Consider the following 19,097-nt stretch of genomic DNA (forward strand, 5'->3'; position numbering starts at 1 on the left):
CATAAAATGATTTGCTCATGCAAAACGCTTCATTAAAGCTCTTATTTTACTGCTGTGTAAGCATCTGTTTGTAAGGGTTTGATTTTAAATACATTACTGCAAACTGACTGAAGATGTTCATGATGTTGCTATGGCAACAAATTCATTTTAAAACGCAATAATTATCCAGCCAAGCTTTATTACATAAACTGGCACAACTTGACTGTGCTTTGTGAGTTTCGGAGTTAATTTAGTTTCCATGAATGAACTTTTTTGCTCTCTACCAGGGTGAGCGAGGTGTACCTGGAGTCCCTGGAGATGCTGGAGAGAAAGGAGATCCTGGTATTGGAATCACTGGACCCCCTGTATGTACCTGTTTTAGAGGAACTTCACAAACTCTGTCTTCGTTTAAAGGGATTGTTCACACAAAACAGAAAATAGTCATTTAATCACTCACATGTTGTTCCAAACTTTCTTTTGTGGAACACAAAAGCTGAAATTACAGTCTGTTCCACATACAAAAATATCATACAGCATTGAACGTGTACAAGTCAAATGAACAACTGTTATGATACTTTTTGTCAGAATTGGAGCTTGACAATGGCTTTATTCTGTTCCACTGAGTCATACAGGTTTGCAACGACAATGACTTTTCACACAGAAATACACAGTCTGCATTATCGTTTCTTCATCCCACATACTTCCCACAGACAACCATAAAGTTCACACTATATATACGCTTTCCAAGTAGCTTTAGATTATAGCATTAAGGTGTTTTGCATACTGTATCAGACGGAAAACAATATTTATAAGACGCCTGCATTTATTAATAGTACATTTTTGTTCATTTCATTTTTTTCTATAGGGTCTGATGGGATCTAAAGGAGAACCAGGAATTCAGGTAAAGGATCATTTAAGATCCAAAAAACAGCAATTGCATTTAGACCAAGCATGTAAATTATATACCAATGTGCATAATATACTTACACATTGATATTACATATTTTTTAAGATCTTATACAAGTTAAGACAGAGATTGAAACTTTGTTTTAAAAATGTTGAAGCAAGTGAATTTACATGATGGTGTTTTTTTATTTTATTTTTTATTTTTACAGGGTCCTCGTGGACCTCCGGGACCACTTGGAGCGCCAGGAATTATGGTGAGAAGTGCTTTCATTTCTTTGAGTCCAAATTTGTCAAAAGATGAAAATATCAAGATATTTATTTATTCATATATCTGTGAATTATTTTATATAAAGAATTCTTAAATATCTTCAATGTGTCTTAATCTGAAAGGGACCTCCAGGCCCACAAGGCAGACCAGGACCCCCTGGGCCCCCTGGAGAACCGGTTCGTAACATTATTTTTTTATTTTTTTGCCTTTTTCTCGACATTCCTAGAAATGTAAACTTAATATTCAGTTACACACAATATGTACAGTTGTTTTATTTATTTTTGCGCTGCTACTTAAAATAGTTGGAATATGATATTGACATAGCACTCCATGGGGAATAAAATAAATGCTTGTGTTTGTATTGTCATTTTCTGATGTTGTATCTAATACTGCTTTAAATGCTTCTTTTTCAGACAGCACTACCTATTGTTGGGGACATGGGGATGTTACTAAAGGTACCGTTTCATCCAGCTATCTGTTCTCACTGCTGCAGATTCTAAATATTAATAGTATGAATTATGATGAACAGAACTAAAAAAAAAAAAAAAAAAAATACAAGATGCTGAATTTACAGTTAGGTCTGTACCCAAAAAGTTTCCTGTGAGATGTATATCAGCAAAACCTCTGCAGACTTTGAAGCCTGACATCTCAAACCAAAGGTGTTTAAAAAATTGATTTAAAACTCTGTTCCCTTCAGTCAGATTGTGTGTGGATCTTAACACAGATTTTACCCCATGTAACCTAGAGGAAGCATTTTTAAATTGATTTAAAACTCTGTTCCCTTCAGTCAGATTGTCACAAATGACAGAATCTAGCCAGAGGTAATATAAAGCCCAATTTTATTATTGTCTGCTCTATTGCTCTCCTTCAAACTCTTTACATTCATGTATATTCAGCACTTAGAAAATGAAACATTCTTTTAACTTTCACTCTTTGCTCTCTCTTTAATTCCTCCTCATACGTACTTTCTGTTCTGTCTTCCTCCTCCACTGCTTTTTATGTTTCTGTTTGGGCATCATGCATTCATCTCTATGCGACTGAAGAAACTTCTGACAAGATAAATGCCTATTTGCTCAAAAAATGACGCAGTGAGATTCTTAGGGCTGAACTGTCAACCACAACAAAACGCAGAGCTACTTACAGTAGCTTATGTACTGTAATTTATCTCCGGTTTGGATTTGATGTGTCTTCATACACAAAGGAAAGGGAATGCATCAAAAAATATTTAAATGTCAAAAGAACAGGCAAGTTTATGACTGATTTCTGCAGAGTTTGAATTGGAGCTTGAGTCATGTCAGTAAATAAATTATATATATTTTACTTTTAAAAATTTTTTTTTGTATAAAAAGCTTTGCTAATTTTGCACTATGAGTTATCATTCACTGTTTATGGTATAGAGCAGCTCTGACATTCTGTCAGCAAAAAAAAAATATTCCTTTAAATAAATGAATGGTATTTATTTAATAAAGCTCACAGTTTTATGTCGAAATCTAAAAATGTCAAAGCACTTATGTCATGTGTTCTGACTCTTTTTGAATTTGTGTACAAATTTTACTCTTTTCTTCTCTAATGTTAAACCTTTACTGCTATATCGGTCACATGCAATTTGCTAATTGTCAGTCAAAGAACACAAATATAAATGTGGTTCCTCAATCACCCTGCACTTATTGAGCAAGTCGGACTAATGCACTAGTAAATTGCTACCTTCAGAGACATGCTGGTGCTGGGTACGAAAAGTGCATCCGATGTGAAATGTCAACGCAATCTCTCGACCCATTGTGGTAAACCATTGATTACGCTTTACAGGTATACAGTTTCACTCTTAAAGAGCGGAAGAGAAAAAGGTTGCTTAGCCCCCGAGTTTCAAAACCGCTTTTGAAAGCACCTTCGCTTCTGATTTTCCTGTTTCTCTCTGTATCAGTGGGCAAATGTATTGAGGTCAATGCATCAGGCTGGCAAGGTTAAAATCTGTGAAAAAAGACTTTGGAAAAAATTGTACTTCCCTAATGCATGCTTTTTATCAAGTTTTCTGCCTGTGAGTTGTTTGTATATCTGGGTTTGACCTTTAGCGTTTTTAGCAGCTGGCAAAGTTTGATTGCCACGCCACATGTACCTCTGCAAGCTGGTAAAAGCATATATCCAGATGGACAAATATGAATCTTACACAGATGCAATACAGAAGCAGATAAACCTGTGTAGTGCTCATGAACACAAATAAGGATGTTGGAGTCTGTTTACTGTTTTTCCACAGTAAGAGTGAGGTAACCGGTGCCACATTTTACTTCAGTTGTCTTTTAGAATAAATTAGATGGAGGTAAAATTAATCCTCATAATATTTTAGAATATCTACTATAAATTTATAAGGAAGCATTTATGACACAATCTCAGATATATCACTTTTCAAAACAACAAAACCTCATCCATGTCAAGGTGCAAGTTGAATCATGTGAGAATTTTTAAACCATTTTAAATTAAAATATAAAGATACATGAGGAATATCATTTACATATGCACAATACATTCTGAGTCAAATCTATAATTTTATTGTTACTGCAACTGACACAGTTTATTCCAGAAATATTTTAGTTTTAATTATTTTTAGATCAATAATTTACTAGGTTTCATACATTGCAAATCACTAAGATGTATTTTAAAACTACATAGGTTTGCATTTAAAATAAAACTAATTTTACCTGCCAAATTTTAGTTTGATATGCTTTGATTGTTTCAGCATATGAGAAAATCCTTTAATTTTTCTCATCTGCATCATTTAATCTCAGGCAGCTATATATGATGGATCCTTTCTGAATATGTGAACCAAAAAAAGGTTCATTTTGAGATGTGTTGCATCCTGGGCTTATCTGAACAGAAGGAGAAAGAGATTAAAAGAGAGAAAGTCGGATTTCTGCACCTTACATTGTGTGTTTTTGGGTTTTTGGCAGAATGCCTGCAGTGTGTGTCAGACCAGAGTACCAGGATTGCCAGGGCAGAAAGGAGAAAAAGGTTCCCTTGGAGCTCCAGGTATCCCAGGAATGGATGGAGAAAAGGTAAAAATGGCTGCAAACACATTTAATCTCCTCACTAATTAAAATTCTGTTCCTCCACCTGAGATTTTCTAGCACTGATTGCTGTCCTCCTTTCTGGCTGATTCAATGAATGATTCGTTTAGAATACACCAGACATTTCTGCAGTCCAGTTATTTAAAATGCATGTGGACATAACAAAGTTTTTAAGATTTGCTATACAAGGGCTTTAAAATGTATTTGCATATCATTGTATTAGATAACCACAAAATCTGCAAATGAATCAGCACTTGCAAACAATGATGCTTGACAATTTCTCAAAGCTAATTTTACTTTTCTGGGCCACAATTACGAGAACTTCAAATGTTTTACTTGCAATACTGTATGACCTTGTCTTCTCGTTCTTTAAAATTAATTCCCTTTTGTTGATATTTTAAACACATGATGACATACATACCTTAACTGTGGCCTAAGTGTTCAGATATTTTCCTGAGCTGCTGTATGTTCTTATGTCTGTGGACCTGGCTTCTTACGTTCTGTGTTGGCTTTGACAGGGGGATCAGGGACTTCGAGGCCCAGCTGGTAATCCCGGAAAAGAGGGTCCGAAGGTAAGCCACCCTAAATCAGAGATTAGAGAAGAGAATCATGTGATTGGCAGACACATGAGCCCCAGATATATCCACAGTCTTCCCTTTAGCTGTAATTCTGGAAGTACATTTTCTCTGTTACAAGGCATAGCAGGGCAAATGTATTACAAATGGTGCAACAATTATAGCAAAAAAAAAAAAATGGTTTTCATACTCTACATTAGAGTGCATGAATGCGAGAATTGAGGCCAGAGATGAGCATTAATAATATGTAAGAGCATCATAAGAGAGAAACTCAATCTTTCTGTCTCTACGATTGTCCATCTGTCTCATTGCCCTATAGGGAGTGAAGGGTGAGAGAGGCTTTCCTGGTCCAATGGGGGACAAGGGTGATGAGGTGAGTTGTCAAAATTATATGACAAAGCTAAACTAATCCTGTTACAGTTAGTGGGCTTGTCTGATGTGTCATAGTTGACTACTATACTGCTGCTCCAGACACTTTATTTTCCAGACTGTGCATCTGAAATGAAGTGGTTTTATTTGTTTGAGTAGATTGCTGTTTCAATAGGTATTTAAATAAACATCTTTTGTTTTGGACCCATTCACATTTGAAATAATGCTGATATTGTATAGAATAGTAAATTGTCCAATGGACCAATGGAGTTTCATTTAAATTTTCATTTTATTGTTGTTGAAATCTAGGCTAAAGCTCACAGTTGATTGGTCCAGGGATAGAGAATAAATTATTGATCATAGCTACAATTTTTTTTAAATTGTTCCCAGGGATCCCCGGGTGTGCCTGGATTGCCTGGATCCACAGGCCGTATGGGTCCACAGGTTAGAAACTTCCTGCGAAAATAAATATTATCATGATTTTATGGTTTTTATATGGTGGCTAGTTTAATTTCTTGGTAATCTTTTTTTTTCTTTCTTCTTCTTCTTCTTTTGTTTTGTTTTCCCCCCAGCGATGTATCTAATTAAAATGTTCCTTATGCATATTCCTCTGCATTTAGGGACTGATTGGCAGACCAGGACCTGTTGGGCCCCCAGGATCAAAGGGAGAACGGGTAAGCATAATCAAATGATAATTTCTGCTTTAAGATTTAAAAAAAATATTAAGGCCCTTAAAAAAGGTAATGCTATTTCAAACCCAGGCATAGTATAAGTAAGGGATAATCAACGGTTTGCCGTGCATTAAAGGATTTTAAATCCTTTTTCAAGTTTGTGAGATCTCCGACTCTCCCTCTCTCGCTCTCTCTGTGTGTGTGTGTGTGTGTGTGTGTGTGTGTGTGTGTGTGTGTGTGTGTGTGTGTGTTTGTACGTGAGTGATGTGTGTGGGTTTGTGTGCATCAGCCACTAATATAGAACTGTGATTAAACTGACTTGGAACTACCTGTGCATTAAATGGTTTTACTGCATACCTGCCAGCCAATCAGAATCCAGTATTCAGACAGACCATGTAATAATTGTTTGCTAGATGTTTGCAAACTGTTTATGCTACATTTCCGTAGAATACAAGTTTATGGACATGGACAATGTCAAGTAAATAAGTGAACACTAGATTTCAAAAGCCTGCTGTTGAGAAAAAAATAATAATAATGAATTAAAATTAGGACCATTTCTTTCACAAAATGAACAGATGTTCTCTGAAATATTGTGTATCTTTTTGTAGTCTTTAAAATGGCTTATTTTCTATTTCACTTAAAGTTATACAGGTTTAGCACAACATGATAGTGAGTAAATTGTGTATCATCCTAAATGTTATATTTAAAAACTCTACAGTTAAACTGAATTTTAGAGTGGAATAAAAACAAAATGTAAGGCACATCTTTTTCTCTCTTTCGCTTTTCCCAACAATATAGTTCTTTGACCCATCTGTATCTGTATGAGTCACACACACTGCCTGATAAGTGGTTGTAATAATACTCTCACAAACAGTTAGCAGGAGATAGTGAATATGGCGCTCTGTGTGTTCGACGAGCTGGTGGTGTGCCCTGCAGTGAGCAGATATACACTAGAAATTGAATAGAGGCATTTTTCATCGGTTTTCATCAGCTGATCGGCTCCACTGAGAGCCAACCCAATAGAACCAAGGGGCATTGAATCTATCCTCAAAACTTCCAAATGCTCTTTCTGAATCCTGTTATTATTCACAACATTTGCTAACACTGCAGTGTGGCGTTGGCCCTGACTCTCAATGCAATCATATACTTTGTTTTGAGAGGCAGTTTGTGTTATGCATGTAAAGAAAAGAAATGTCTTTTTGTTCCAGGGCAGCGATGGGGCACAAGGCAGACCCGGACCTCCTGGACCTCCTGTAAGTTCTGAATTAAAGTGTGCATTTTCTACACCACTAGGAATTGCAAGCGTAATTGAAAGAATAATGAATGCTTTCCTACAGGCTTCCATAACTCTTCCCACTGTCTTTCAGTAGTCACTAAACATAGCTCTGCTCCAGTCTAGCATCACATGGTTGGAGTTTTGCATCACACATAAGCAATTTTTGTGCAGTATTTATCCATTTTGGGAAATCAGTCTACATGTGGTTTATTCATAGTTATCTCTGCATATAAAGGTGGAATGGGAAAAAATCTTTTACATAGAAAAAAAAATTGGACACTTCGGCTATAAATTATATTTAAATCACAAGTGAGATGCTTATTTGATTAAAAAAATTATAATAATAATTCATATTTATAAATATATATACTATATCAAATAGACTTTTTTGAATACTTGTATTTGTCACAATCTTCTTCATGCCTTCTGGTGTCTGATTGATAGTTCATATTCTTTAGTATGTAAAAGACTTTATGTAAAAGACATAATTTCATAACCACATCAGTGGCCCAAAAATACAAACAAAACAGCAAATTTTAGACTCAAATTTGTTTCTCTTATGATTTTATAGCCTGGTGAATGATAAATAAGGAGAAAAATCTCATAGACTTGTATTTAAATGCGGAACCTGTGACATGTTGTTTTGGGCAGGTTATTTTGACTTGAGCCAATCAGCAACCACCTAGCAACATGCTAAAATCTTTTTTTAGGGTGTCCCATATGCAGAAGGCAATGGAATGAGCAGTCTCTATAAGCTTCAGGTAAAACTTTCACCTTATACTAAAACACAATATTTTAGATTGTAACTGTATTGGTCATAGTGTTTATACCTTTTAAACTGTCCTTATTATTACTTACAGAATGGAGCGGCTAATACAGTTCAACCCGGACCACCAGGGCCCCAGGTATGTGTCATATTTTTTTAAATTATATCCCACATAAAATAAAGTTCTTTGAACATAACCCACCACAGGGAATGAGTTGTTGCACTTTTAATGAAGTTTAAATGTTAATACTCAAAGAAGCTACATTGATTTGGGAATCTGTATTCGGTTTAGCTGCTGTCCGCCCCTGATTTCAAGAGTTTTACACAGCATGAATTGAAGGACGGATCACGGCCACACAGACACAAATCTGAAACTCAGACAATGACAGTAGCCCAAAGGGAGAAGGGCAAAACAAACCCGTCACACATGGTCAACAAAGTCGCTGCTTGTAAAGAAGGGGTAATTGAAATGCAGTGCTTTAACAGGAAAAAAAGAGAAATACATATAAAAGAGCTTTTCTGCCCTAGCGGAATCATCCGATTAGCTTATCAACGCAGTGACACGCACACTTATCTAGTCTGTATGTAATGTGTCCTTCCTTTCCATGAAGAACAAGAGTGTATTCCCTCCTGGGGCATCTTTACCAGACCACCCAGAACTCTGGAAATGCTAAACCCTTATCAGCAGGTCTGAAAGAGGACACTCTCCAATCTCCCTCCTCACTGCGATAGACTCAAGAAGCTGCTTACAAGTCCCTCAGGGTGCTTTGTTTCGGTTTATCCTCAGCTGAACCTGTTCTAAGTGGGACGTGACACTTCCTGTTGACGTGCCGCAGCTGGAGGAGACCACACTTAGACGAAGCACACTTTAACTTTTATTAAACTTCATTCTGAACATTCAAGAAGCTTGTGATTGGGAGAACGTTTGATGTGACTGGATTGTGTTGGCCTGCAGAGTCATGATATATTAGCTCACTTCTGTGCTAAAGGGCAAAACAGGCAGCGATGTAGAAGCAGGCATTGATCATCTTCTGCGTAGGTGGTGTTTAGCCACAATATTATGTCAGAAAGTGGCACATTTCACACCCTGTCGTTTTGGCCGATAAGATTCAATAAAAGCTGTTTTTAGACTAATTAGAAACTTTTGAGTTCTGAAACTTATAGAATGTTTTTGTTTATATATCAAAAGATCAAGGGAATTTTGATTTCTCAGTTCATGACCCCTTTAAAGGGGTCCCCCTTTAAATTTATAAATCATATGATGCGACTTCAATTTTTCCTTTCTCTTCGGAGTGTTACAAGCTCTTGGTGCATAAAGAAGATCTGTGAAGTTGCAAAAAATAAAGTCTCAAATTCAAAGAGATATTCTTTATAAAAGTTAAGAGTCAACCACGCCCTCCTAAAATGGCTCATTCTAACACGCCCCCCACATGTCTACGTCACTGTGTGGGAAGAATTGCATAACGCTGCCCAAATGTTCACGCAAAGAAAGAAGGCATGACTTTGATTCTCGCTGTAGTATTGTTGCTGCTGCCATGTTGTGGAGACGCTGTGTGTTTCATTTTGAAAGCGAAACTACTACTAGAAGAATCAGTGGTTAAGATGTATTTACAACACTGTTCAGGAACAGTTCAACTCAAATATTCAAATGTGTGCAGCGCATTTTATGGAGGATGAGTGTTTTTTGATGGGGTAGTATACTAATGTGGTGTGTGTTTTTATATAGTGTGGGAATTAAAACTTTGTGTAAAATGCCTAAAAAGACAATATAAATCATTATAATCAGTATTTATGTCCCCACTGGATGCAGCATATGCCTTGTTTATAATGGGTTTTACTGGTTTTGTCTCTTCGCGCTGGGACACACTGCATCACAGTATGGTAAGGGTCGTAACATTTCTGTCACAGGCTTGAGGTATTCGGCCAATCACAAAGCACTGGATAGCTGGCCAATCAGAGCACACCTCGCTTTTCAGAATGATGAGCTTTGTAAAAATCTATGCGTTTCAGAAAGGTGGGGCATAGCGGACCAACAATAATGTACAGTATGTGGAAAATGTGTTTTTTTGAACCTTAAACCACATAAACACATTGCATTACACCAAATACACAAACTAATATTCTTTTTAGCAACGTCATATGACACCTGTAAAATGCTACATAGGCATAAACAGACTCATGCACAGCCCACATGATGCCTTAAATTATTAGATAGATAGAGCTGTGCACCATTCAGAATTCATTTAAGGATGCTTAAAAATCTTATTTAATTACTGTATTTGAATAATTAAGGAAATGGGAATTCTGAATTGTAATTCAAGTTATAATTTGAATTTAAGCCTTTGTCTTACATGCATAATTGTAGATTCATTTGAAAGGAAGGTATTTGACAGTGGAATTGCAGTGGAAGCGGAGTTAAAAATAAATAGAAGCAAAATGCAGTGTTTACGTGCAGCTTTTATACAATTATTTAATAGATTTAGTAGATTTGAATGATGTCAAAGATTTATCTAATAACATTGTAGTGGTCATTTTGTGGAGCTCTGTGGCAAAATTAAAATCTCTGAGTTTTGATAGTACTGAACTGAATTAATATTTGAGTAAAATGTATTCTACATTTGAATTATGAATGTATTCTACATATGTAGTCAATCATAATGTAGTTATTTGTCACAAACTTTCTAACATTCATTTCTTGTGTTACTTTAATTTCTTTGAATTACATGTCAATAAATACTACTTCCGATCATACCAATTAAACTTCCTGGGGTATGTTGCCAAATCAATTTAAAATTAACACTCATGAAATTCAAAAGATCAGATTCTTAAATTCTGAATTGTGCTCTACCCGGTTAGATCGACAGCTCACTAGGCTTTGGAACAGAATTCTCTCAGCATAATTCTCTCGTGGCTCATTTGTTTGACAGTCACCTGATTGTGTTACAGTTTGACAGCAAATCCAGGCAGACGTCATCTAGCTAATTACACAGATTGGATTAATTGATAGCACACAGAGCCATAAGGTCAGTTTCACAGGATAATTCTGTGCTTTTCTTTTCCAGGGGCCCAAAGGAGATGAAGGAAGGATGGTGAGTGTTGCATCTCTGTGATTTGTATTGAAGGGTCCTCTGCCCTTCTATGCCTCTGAATTGAGAGAAACAGGTCTAGCCAGCACTCGTTTTCTGGCTAGTCTCCATTAATCACAGCTCCTGGCTCAGAAGTAGCCCGAGAGCAGCCGAGCACGACAGTTTAGTCACACAGCATTCTCAACAACAAAAGGAGTTATCAGGAACGGCGCCTAAATCAAATTGTCGCTGCATATTTCTCTGCCTGTGGGAGATGTTGTGAGCGCGGTACATGCGCAGCGCCCAAAAAAACCACATGCACGACAGCGACAGATCCCTACAATAGCAACAATGCAGCTCCAGCAGCCAAAAAGCTGGCACTTCCTGTTCTCACGGGTGCAATTTTGATATTTTTTATTGTTTCTTTTTTTGCAAAACCATTTTTCAGTGGCATGCTAATTTGACATTTGAATAAATGGTCCCAGCAGTCTCCGGCACCGTGCTAGAATTGCCCCCATCTGTCTCCAGTCGATCCTCTTTCTGGTTCCATGTAGGTCTGTGCTCTGTTATACATGGCAATCTACACGTGCGACAATTACTGTTGCAATCCGTCTCGGTGGTGAGGCCCGTTAACGTGGCGCCCACTGCAGTCCGTCAAGAGCGACTGAGCCGTGAGACGAACGTAATATACGATGCTTGTACGCAGATTTTTCAGCGCTCAGTGGACTGGTTTGGTGTGGGGAAGCGGCCAATCACTTGGGGTGAATTACGAGCTGCTCTGTTTGTGGCGAAGTACGTGTGATTTATTAACACGGCAGGCTAAATGAAAATGGAAGGAGGAAAGTAAATGCTTTGTCAGGATGGTAATGCGACAGAATTAGAGTTAACTCGATGCACTTGTCAGGGCGAAGATAAATATGTGGGTTTTAATTGAAATAATCAGTGACATGCCTTGAAAAATGGTGTTTGGTGTTTGTTGAGTCGCTAAAATACATTACACAACCAGTTTGGTAGCTACACTGTTGTGATCTGCTTCATCAGTTGCTTTGACCTGGAAATACATTTTGAGTTTCCACTAAAGGAAACAGGAAAGTCACAGCTTTCTAAAGAAATTATTTTTTCTATTCCAAACCATTGCTGTGATATAATCTTTTAAACTTCTGCCACTTTTATGGCTCAGGGGTTGATTTTTATTATATATATGTATATAATATGTGTATATGTGTATATATACAGTATATGTGTGTGTGTGTGTATATGCAAATGTGTCATATATAGATATATATATGTTTATATATGTGTGTGGTGTGTGTGTGTGTGTGTGTGTGTATATATATATATATACAGATTAATTAAAAAAAAAAAACTATTTGTTCAATAAAAATGCATACCGAACCAAAAGACCCATTCTGTATATATTATAAAACGTGTACCATATATAATATATATATATACAAAATATATATCAAAGATATTATATATATATATCCTATATATATATACACGTGTGTGTATATATATATATTATTTGTGTATATTTAGAATACAAAAAAAATTTGATTAAATTAGTTTTAGTAAAACAATCAATTTTATTCTAAATTGTAATGCTATTAAACACAAATGCAACATTTGTGATATTGAAAATGACACTGTGGTGAACCATTATCATTACTTTTCCAAAAGTCCTGAGGGCTAAAATAGTGTTTTTATTTGTTTTTATTAGTTTTTTTTTTTTTTGTGCCAAAATTTACAGTTTGAAAGTCTTTTACTCACAATCACCATTTGTGCATTTCTCTTTAAACAACTTAACACCCAATAGTGACTTCTAATCCAAAATTCTTTGATTTTCATTAGAGAAAAAAAGGTTATTAGTTTTCTGAAAAAATTTAGTGAAGTTAGTTGCGTTGTCACTTTTACTTTGTCACTCCCCAACTCTGACACACACACACACACACACAGACTTTCACGCATGAAGGTGTCCGTGCTGAGCTGGAATATGTTTCCTTTATTCCAGGGTGAGCCGGGGCTGATGGGATTACCAGGTCTAGAGGGGCTGCCAGGTGCTAAGGTAAGCGCATTTGAATGAATCGTGTCACTGGACGTTCTCTCACCCTGTCTGAGTGTCCCAGATTACACACAGCTTTCAACAGCTCAACCAGCCGTTCCACTCGGTGCCTTCACCATTTGACATTACATTGCAGTTTTGGTGTGTATGAGTGTGTGTGTGTGTGTGTGTGTCTGTGTGTGTGTGTGTGTGTGTCTATGAGTGTGTGTGTGTGTGTGTGTGTGTGTGTGTGTGTTTGACAGACAGAGAGATGGAGGATGGTGCACAGACATTCATAATTGATTCAAGCATTGTTAGCATTCTAATTTCACCGCAGTACTTAGTCAAAGCACTCGAGAATTCAAGAGAAAGACCATGAATACTAGAATACTAGAGAGGTTAGAAATAATAGGCTTCATTAAATCGAGCCCACAGAATGGTCCAGACCCCCCCACCGACTGCACGTATCAGAGCGATGGTGCATGGAGACTCTCTTTCGTCTGTCTGCCAGAGCAGCTTCCTCCTTTGAGCGGCATCAAACTCGCCCACTCTTCCCAAAAAGGACTTGTCAAGATGTAGTCTTAGCATTTTGCACACTCGCCGAATCCGCAACAGCCACGAGGCTGCCTGATCTCAAGCTGTTTATTTGCATGCTGTGCCCCAAAACTTAAAAGCAGCTCATTAATTCCTAAAGCCAGCAGAGCGCATATGGAGGAAAGAGAGCAGCTCACACATGCGCCCAGAGATACTGAAAGAATGATTTTGGAGGACTTGTCAAGCACAGTTGGTTTTGAGAACAGAAAGAAATGCAATCATTGTGTTTTCAGGCAGTTTTGCAGTAGCTTCGTCATCTTACATGTGTGTGTTTGTGTGTTGCAAGGTGATCCTGGCCTATCTGGTCCACCTGGTGTTCCTGGTCCTACTGTAAGTTATTATGTTGTTATTTTCCTGCTTTCAAATCACTGTACTACACAAAAAACTATATATTATTTAGGAAATAAGCTACAAACAATAAGAACCTATTGTTCCTGGCTGTAATGTATGTATTATTTAGTAAATAGGCTATGAAAAATAAGATAGTTCAGAATTCATGAAGTGCCATCCTTCTCATAGAATAAGGATTTTCAGTGTCAATTATGATTTGATTTATTTCAAACAAGGTTTTGTGAATGTGAAAATGATTAAAAATAAGCAGAATACATTAAGATAACTTACATAACTAAAGGTGGTAAATGTTTTATTGCAGAATTAAAGTCTAACCCATCAACCGATGTTGAATATTGTTCATGCTTGTTTCCCATATTTTTATATTGAGTTTTATATTAAAGGGGTCATATGATGCGATTTCAATTTTTCCTTTCTCTTTGGAGTGTTACAAGCTCTTGGTGCATAAAGAAGATCTGTAAAGTTGCACAGACTAAAGTCTCATCCAAAGAGATATTCTTTATAAAAGTTAAGAGTCAACCACACCTACTTAAAACGGCTCATTCTAACACGCCCCCACATGTCTACTTCATGATGTAGGAAGATTTGCATAACACTGCCCAAATGTTTACGCAAAGAAAGGAGGCGTAACTTCGATTCTCACTGTAGTATTGTTGCTGCCGCCACCACCGTTGTGGAGAAACCACTGTGTTTGGCCTTCCAAAAGAGGACGATATCCTCTTCGTCATGCCTAGAGCTGATCTGTGCTGGTCGATGAGGAAATACATCAACTTTGCGCTTTGAATCGCCAGATCAACTTTCACCGTGGATGAAGCGGAGTCCAGCCCGGGGCCGTCACATGTGGTTGCCCGCTGGCAGCTCATTCGTTTATTAATCCGGCGGCAGCGTTGTTCTCGAGTACTCTGGTTGCATTTAATTAGGCCGGCGTTTTTGTGGCTGTTTTTTTTTTTTGTGAGAGAAAATATTTTTTTTTTGGTTTTAAAAGAGGGGACAAACTAGAAATCAGTGGTTAAGTTGTATTTACAGCATTGTTCCAGAACAGTTGAACCCAAATATTCAGATGTGTGCAACGCATTTCGCGGAGGACGAGGACTGTTTCCTGTGAGAGTAGCGTACAATGCCGGTGTCTGTTTCTATAAAGTGGGGCAGTTCCAACTTTGCAATGACAGTCTGGCGCTTCTGACACACAGTCTGTAAGTTTTTAATATTTAAAGAATTTGCTGTCGATGATTCAAATGCGAGTTTTGAGCAGTGTAGGGTAGCGCTTGTTTGTTGTTTCTCCAGACATGGTTCTGTGTTTACGCAGCGCGATATGCAACGCAACGTGTAAAAAGACAGTATAAGTCATTATAATCAGTAATTATGTCCCCACTGGATGCAACAAATGCCTCGTTTACAAGGTGTTTTATTGTTTTTGTCTTGTCTCACCGGGCATCAGACAGTATGTTAAAGGGCATAACATTTCCGTCATACGCTTGAGGTATTCAGCCAATCACAAAGCACTGGATAGCTGGCCAATCAGAGCACACCTCGCTTTTCAGAATGATGAGCTTTGTAAAAATCTATGCGTTTCAGAAAGTCGGGGCATAGAGGAGCAACAATTATGTACATTATGTGGAAAATAATGTGTTTTATGAACCTTATAACCACATAAACACATTGCATTACACCAAATACACAAAATAAATTTATTTTTAGCAACGTCATATGACCCTTTTAATTATTCAATAAATATAATAAAATACAAATATTTTAATAATACTACTAATAATATAAATCTCTAAATAAATGACCAATTTCCATTCTATACTTTATAATTTTGTGATGCCAAAATTCACATTTTTTTTTATTAATTTTATTCTTTATTTTACTATTTTATAGTAATTTATTTTCTAGTGTTTTATGTATTTTCCAGTGTTTATTTTCTAGTGTTTAATTTTATTTAGAATAAATTAATTAATTCAAGTTTACTTGTATTGGTGCAACCCTTTATTATAAGCTAGAAGATATACTTCGGTCTCTGACTTGTACAATACTGGACTGTAAAATAACTGATGTCTTCTTTTTAGTTGTGTTGGATAAGCATATTTAATGCCACAGTTCCTATGGGGTTTTCTTACATTGAAGCTGTGACGGTTTAGTGGTCTGTCACAAGATAAAGGTGTCACGTCATGTATGAATTTTTAGATAAAAGTAGTGGATGTTTTAGCCATGTTCTCAGTCTACAGGTGGGTTAGGTGGACACCAGGTTTGAGGTCTAACTCCTTCTTCTTGTCGTTCCTGTAACTGACAGGGAAAGCCTGGTCCGCGTGGTGAGCCAGGGATCCCTGGAGAGCCGGTGAGATTTGCTTTGTAGCTTGTTAGCAGCTGTCAATCATACAGCAGGTTTTGGCAACAGAATGATGTGAGACTGATGATGTCCCATCTTCCCTTCCACACACAGGGAGAACGAGGGCCTGTGGGAGAGACTGGCTTCCCTGGACCTGAAGGGCCTCCTGGATCCCCTGTGAGCAATCGTAGAATTCATTACACCTGTAATCTGCAGTGTGCACTAATGAACACCTGCCTGTAAACTGCAGCAGGGGTTTTCAGATGTCTTTATGATAAGACCCACAAATATCAGAATCTTCTTGTGAGAGACATCTTAAAAATATATAAAAGCCTCTCTAAATTAGCATGAGGTTCTGTATATTTTCATAGGTCAATATATAATATGTGAGGGGAAAATGTAATAATAATTAATATAATAATATTCTATTTATTGAGTGCATATTTTTTGTTTTATGTCGTTTACTGACGTTTAATATTTGACACATTTTGTGTTTATTATCGCGAAAATATAGTTACGTATAAAGTCAGCACGTGGGCACGTATTTAATCCCGATTAATGCATCATGCCTCGTTTAAATTTTTGTGTACATAATGTGTGTGTACTGTGTATGTTTATTAAGTGTATATAAAGACACCACAGTACCGTCATATATTTGGGGTATTCAGTCACATGTAGTTTTACGTGTAGCTGGCCAATAGCGTGTATCTACTTTTCATAACGATATATATATAAAGACAGGTCGTTTCTCAAAAAATTAGCATATTGTGAAAAAGTTCAATTATAATGTCCTATGTTAAATAATGTGTACCAAATTAAACTTTATAACCGCATTTTTAGATTTCATTGCACACCAAATAACATGTTTCAGGTCTTTTATTGTCATTTTTACCCCTTTATGGATTTTGGTATACATATAAAAACCAAAATTCCTATATTTTAAAAACTAGCATATCATGAAAAGGTTCTCTAAACGAGCTATGTAACATTTCCATTCATCTGAATAATTAATAAACTCCAAAAACACCTGTAAAAGATTTGAGGCTTTTAAAAAATAATTTTATTCTTTATCAAAAACCGCAAATCATTAAGAGGTTAACCCAAAAGGCCATCATTGACAATCCCAATCAAGCGACGAGGGTTAAGTGTTTACATATTTTGAAACGAATAGGCTGTTCCCAGAGTGTGTATCAATTTTATTCAGAATAAATGATTAATTGTGGGAAGTTTAAAAGTGTGGCAAAAAACGCTGCATAACAAGAAGAGGTGATATTCGGGTACCTGACTTGGAAATACTGGGGACTGTAAATTCCACTGACCTTGGGGGACCTGCGGTTGTGGACTATATTTAGTAGAAACATCCATGAGTTTTTCTTGCACAGCTGTGACAGTTTTTGGTCCTGTCCACAAGAAACAGCGTCAGAAGCGCCTGTACTGGGCTTACAGATAAAGCAGCACTGGACATTCATGTCATCGGAAATCAGGTGCCAGAGTTGGAGGAAGACTGGGGAGAAGGAAATGCCAAAAATGCCTGAAGGTCTAACCCACAGTCAGTGATTGGTCTGGGGTTCCATGTCAGGGATGGTGTTGGTCCGCTGTGGTGTTTTATCAAGGGCATCCCTACACCTAGCTATGAGGAGATTTGGAGCACTTCATGCTTCATCTGCTGAAAAAACTCATAGATGAAGATTTCGTTTTTCAGCACGACCTGCCGGCACTGATTCATAGTGCCATCTTCCCTCGGTAAATGTCTTTACTGACCATGGTATTACTGTGCTCAATTGGCCTGCCAACTCCCTGGACCTGAAGGCCCATAGAGAATCTGTGGGAGCAATAGTAGAAGTTGAGAGACGCAAGACCCAACACTCTGGATGAGCTTAGGCCGCTATCGAAGCACCTGGGCCCCATAACTGCTCAGGCAGTGCCCACAGGATGATTGTCTCCATGCCACGCCGCATATCAGTCCTTTCTGCAAAAGGACATCTTACCAAGTATTGAGTGAATAAATGAACATAAATTATGTGAAGGTTGACATTTTTTTGTATTAAAAAACTTTCCTTTCATTGGTCGGATGAAACATGCTAATTTTTTTGATAATAGGAATTTTGGGTTTTATGAGCTGTATGCCAAAATCATTTATATTAAAACAATAAATAGACCTGCAATATTTCAGTGTGTTGTTTATTATGAAAAATAGTTATTATATAGTATTAATGGGCAACGATTACATTATTCATCCCAAAATAAAAGCTTTGTGTCAAATATGTCCTATGTTTTTTTGTATATAAAGACACACACATACAGTATATATTATAAAAATAATATTACATGTTTTAGATATAATCTTATATTTATCTATTTATATATATATATTTAATATAGAAACATAAAATTTCTTAAATATATAACTGCTTGTGTGTGCGTTTATGCTGTATATACATAAATATACACCGTACACACATATATTACACACAAACTCGCGAAATTGAATTTTGGATGCGATTAATCACAATTAATCGTTGCCCAGCACTATTTATAATTATTATAATGAATATTATTAGTAGTAGTATTGTTTGTTATTAATATTAATAAATGATACTTATACTTACAAATGATTCCAAATAATTTAAATAATTTATGCTATTATGATATATATATAAACCTAAAGAGAATATAACTATATGGATTTGTTTTTTTTGGTCAAAAACTGAGGCTGTCAATATAATAGTATAACTGCAATTTATTTTTTAATAATAAAGATCTTCTGTGGTCCCCTTTGTGGCCCCGGGGGTCCCTGGATCTACCTGTAATCTACATTTATGCTGCACCTGTCTATGATCTTTAC

The 19,097-nt window shown here is 36.7% G+C and overlaps 1 protein-coding gene across 1 annotated transcript in view; it reads left to right on the forward strand.

Annotated features, from left to right (window-relative positions):
* Nucleotides 1-19,097, forward strand: part of LOC109082129 (collagen alpha-1(XIX) chain-like) — a 125,133-nt gene that overhangs the window by 90,894 nt on the left and 15,142 nt on the right. Inside the window, exons 6-23 of the mRNA XM_042737391.1 lie at nt 267-344; nt 845-880; nt 1,095-1,139; nt 1,276-1,329; nt 1,567-1,608; nt 4,096-4,200; nt 4,731-4,784; nt 5,107-5,160; nt 5,547-5,600; nt 5,777-5,830; nt 7,036-7,080; nt 7,814-7,864; nt 7,964-8,008; nt 10,932-10,958; nt 12,949-13,002; nt 13,858-13,902; nt 16,217-16,261; nt 16,367-16,429. Of these exons, the coding sequence (XP_042593325.1) occupies nt 267-344; nt 845-880; nt 1,095-1,139; nt 1,276-1,329; nt 1,567-1,608; nt 4,096-4,200; nt 4,731-4,784; nt 5,107-5,160; nt 5,547-5,600; nt 5,777-5,830; nt 7,036-7,080; nt 7,814-7,864; nt 7,964-8,008; nt 10,932-10,958; nt 12,949-13,002; nt 13,858-13,902; nt 16,217-16,261; nt 16,367-16,429 (951 nt within the window). The remainder of the gene's footprint in view (nt 1-266; nt 345-844; nt 881-1,094; nt 1,140-1,275; nt 1,330-1,566; nt 1,609-4,095; nt 4,201-4,730; nt 4,785-5,106; nt 5,161-5,546; nt 5,601-5,776; nt 5,831-7,035; nt 7,081-7,813; nt 7,865-7,963; nt 8,009-10,931; nt 10,959-12,948; nt 13,003-13,857; nt 13,903-16,216; nt 16,262-16,366; nt 16,430-19,097) is intronic.

The sequence above is a fragment of the Cyprinus carpio genome, chromosome B13 (assembly GCF_018340385.1).
Source record: "Cyprinus carpio isolate SPL01 chromosome B13, ASM1834038v1, whole genome shotgun sequence".
Taxonomy (NCBI): domain Eukaryota; kingdom Metazoa; phylum Chordata; class Actinopteri; order Cypriniformes; family Cyprinidae; genus Cyprinus; species Cyprinus carpio.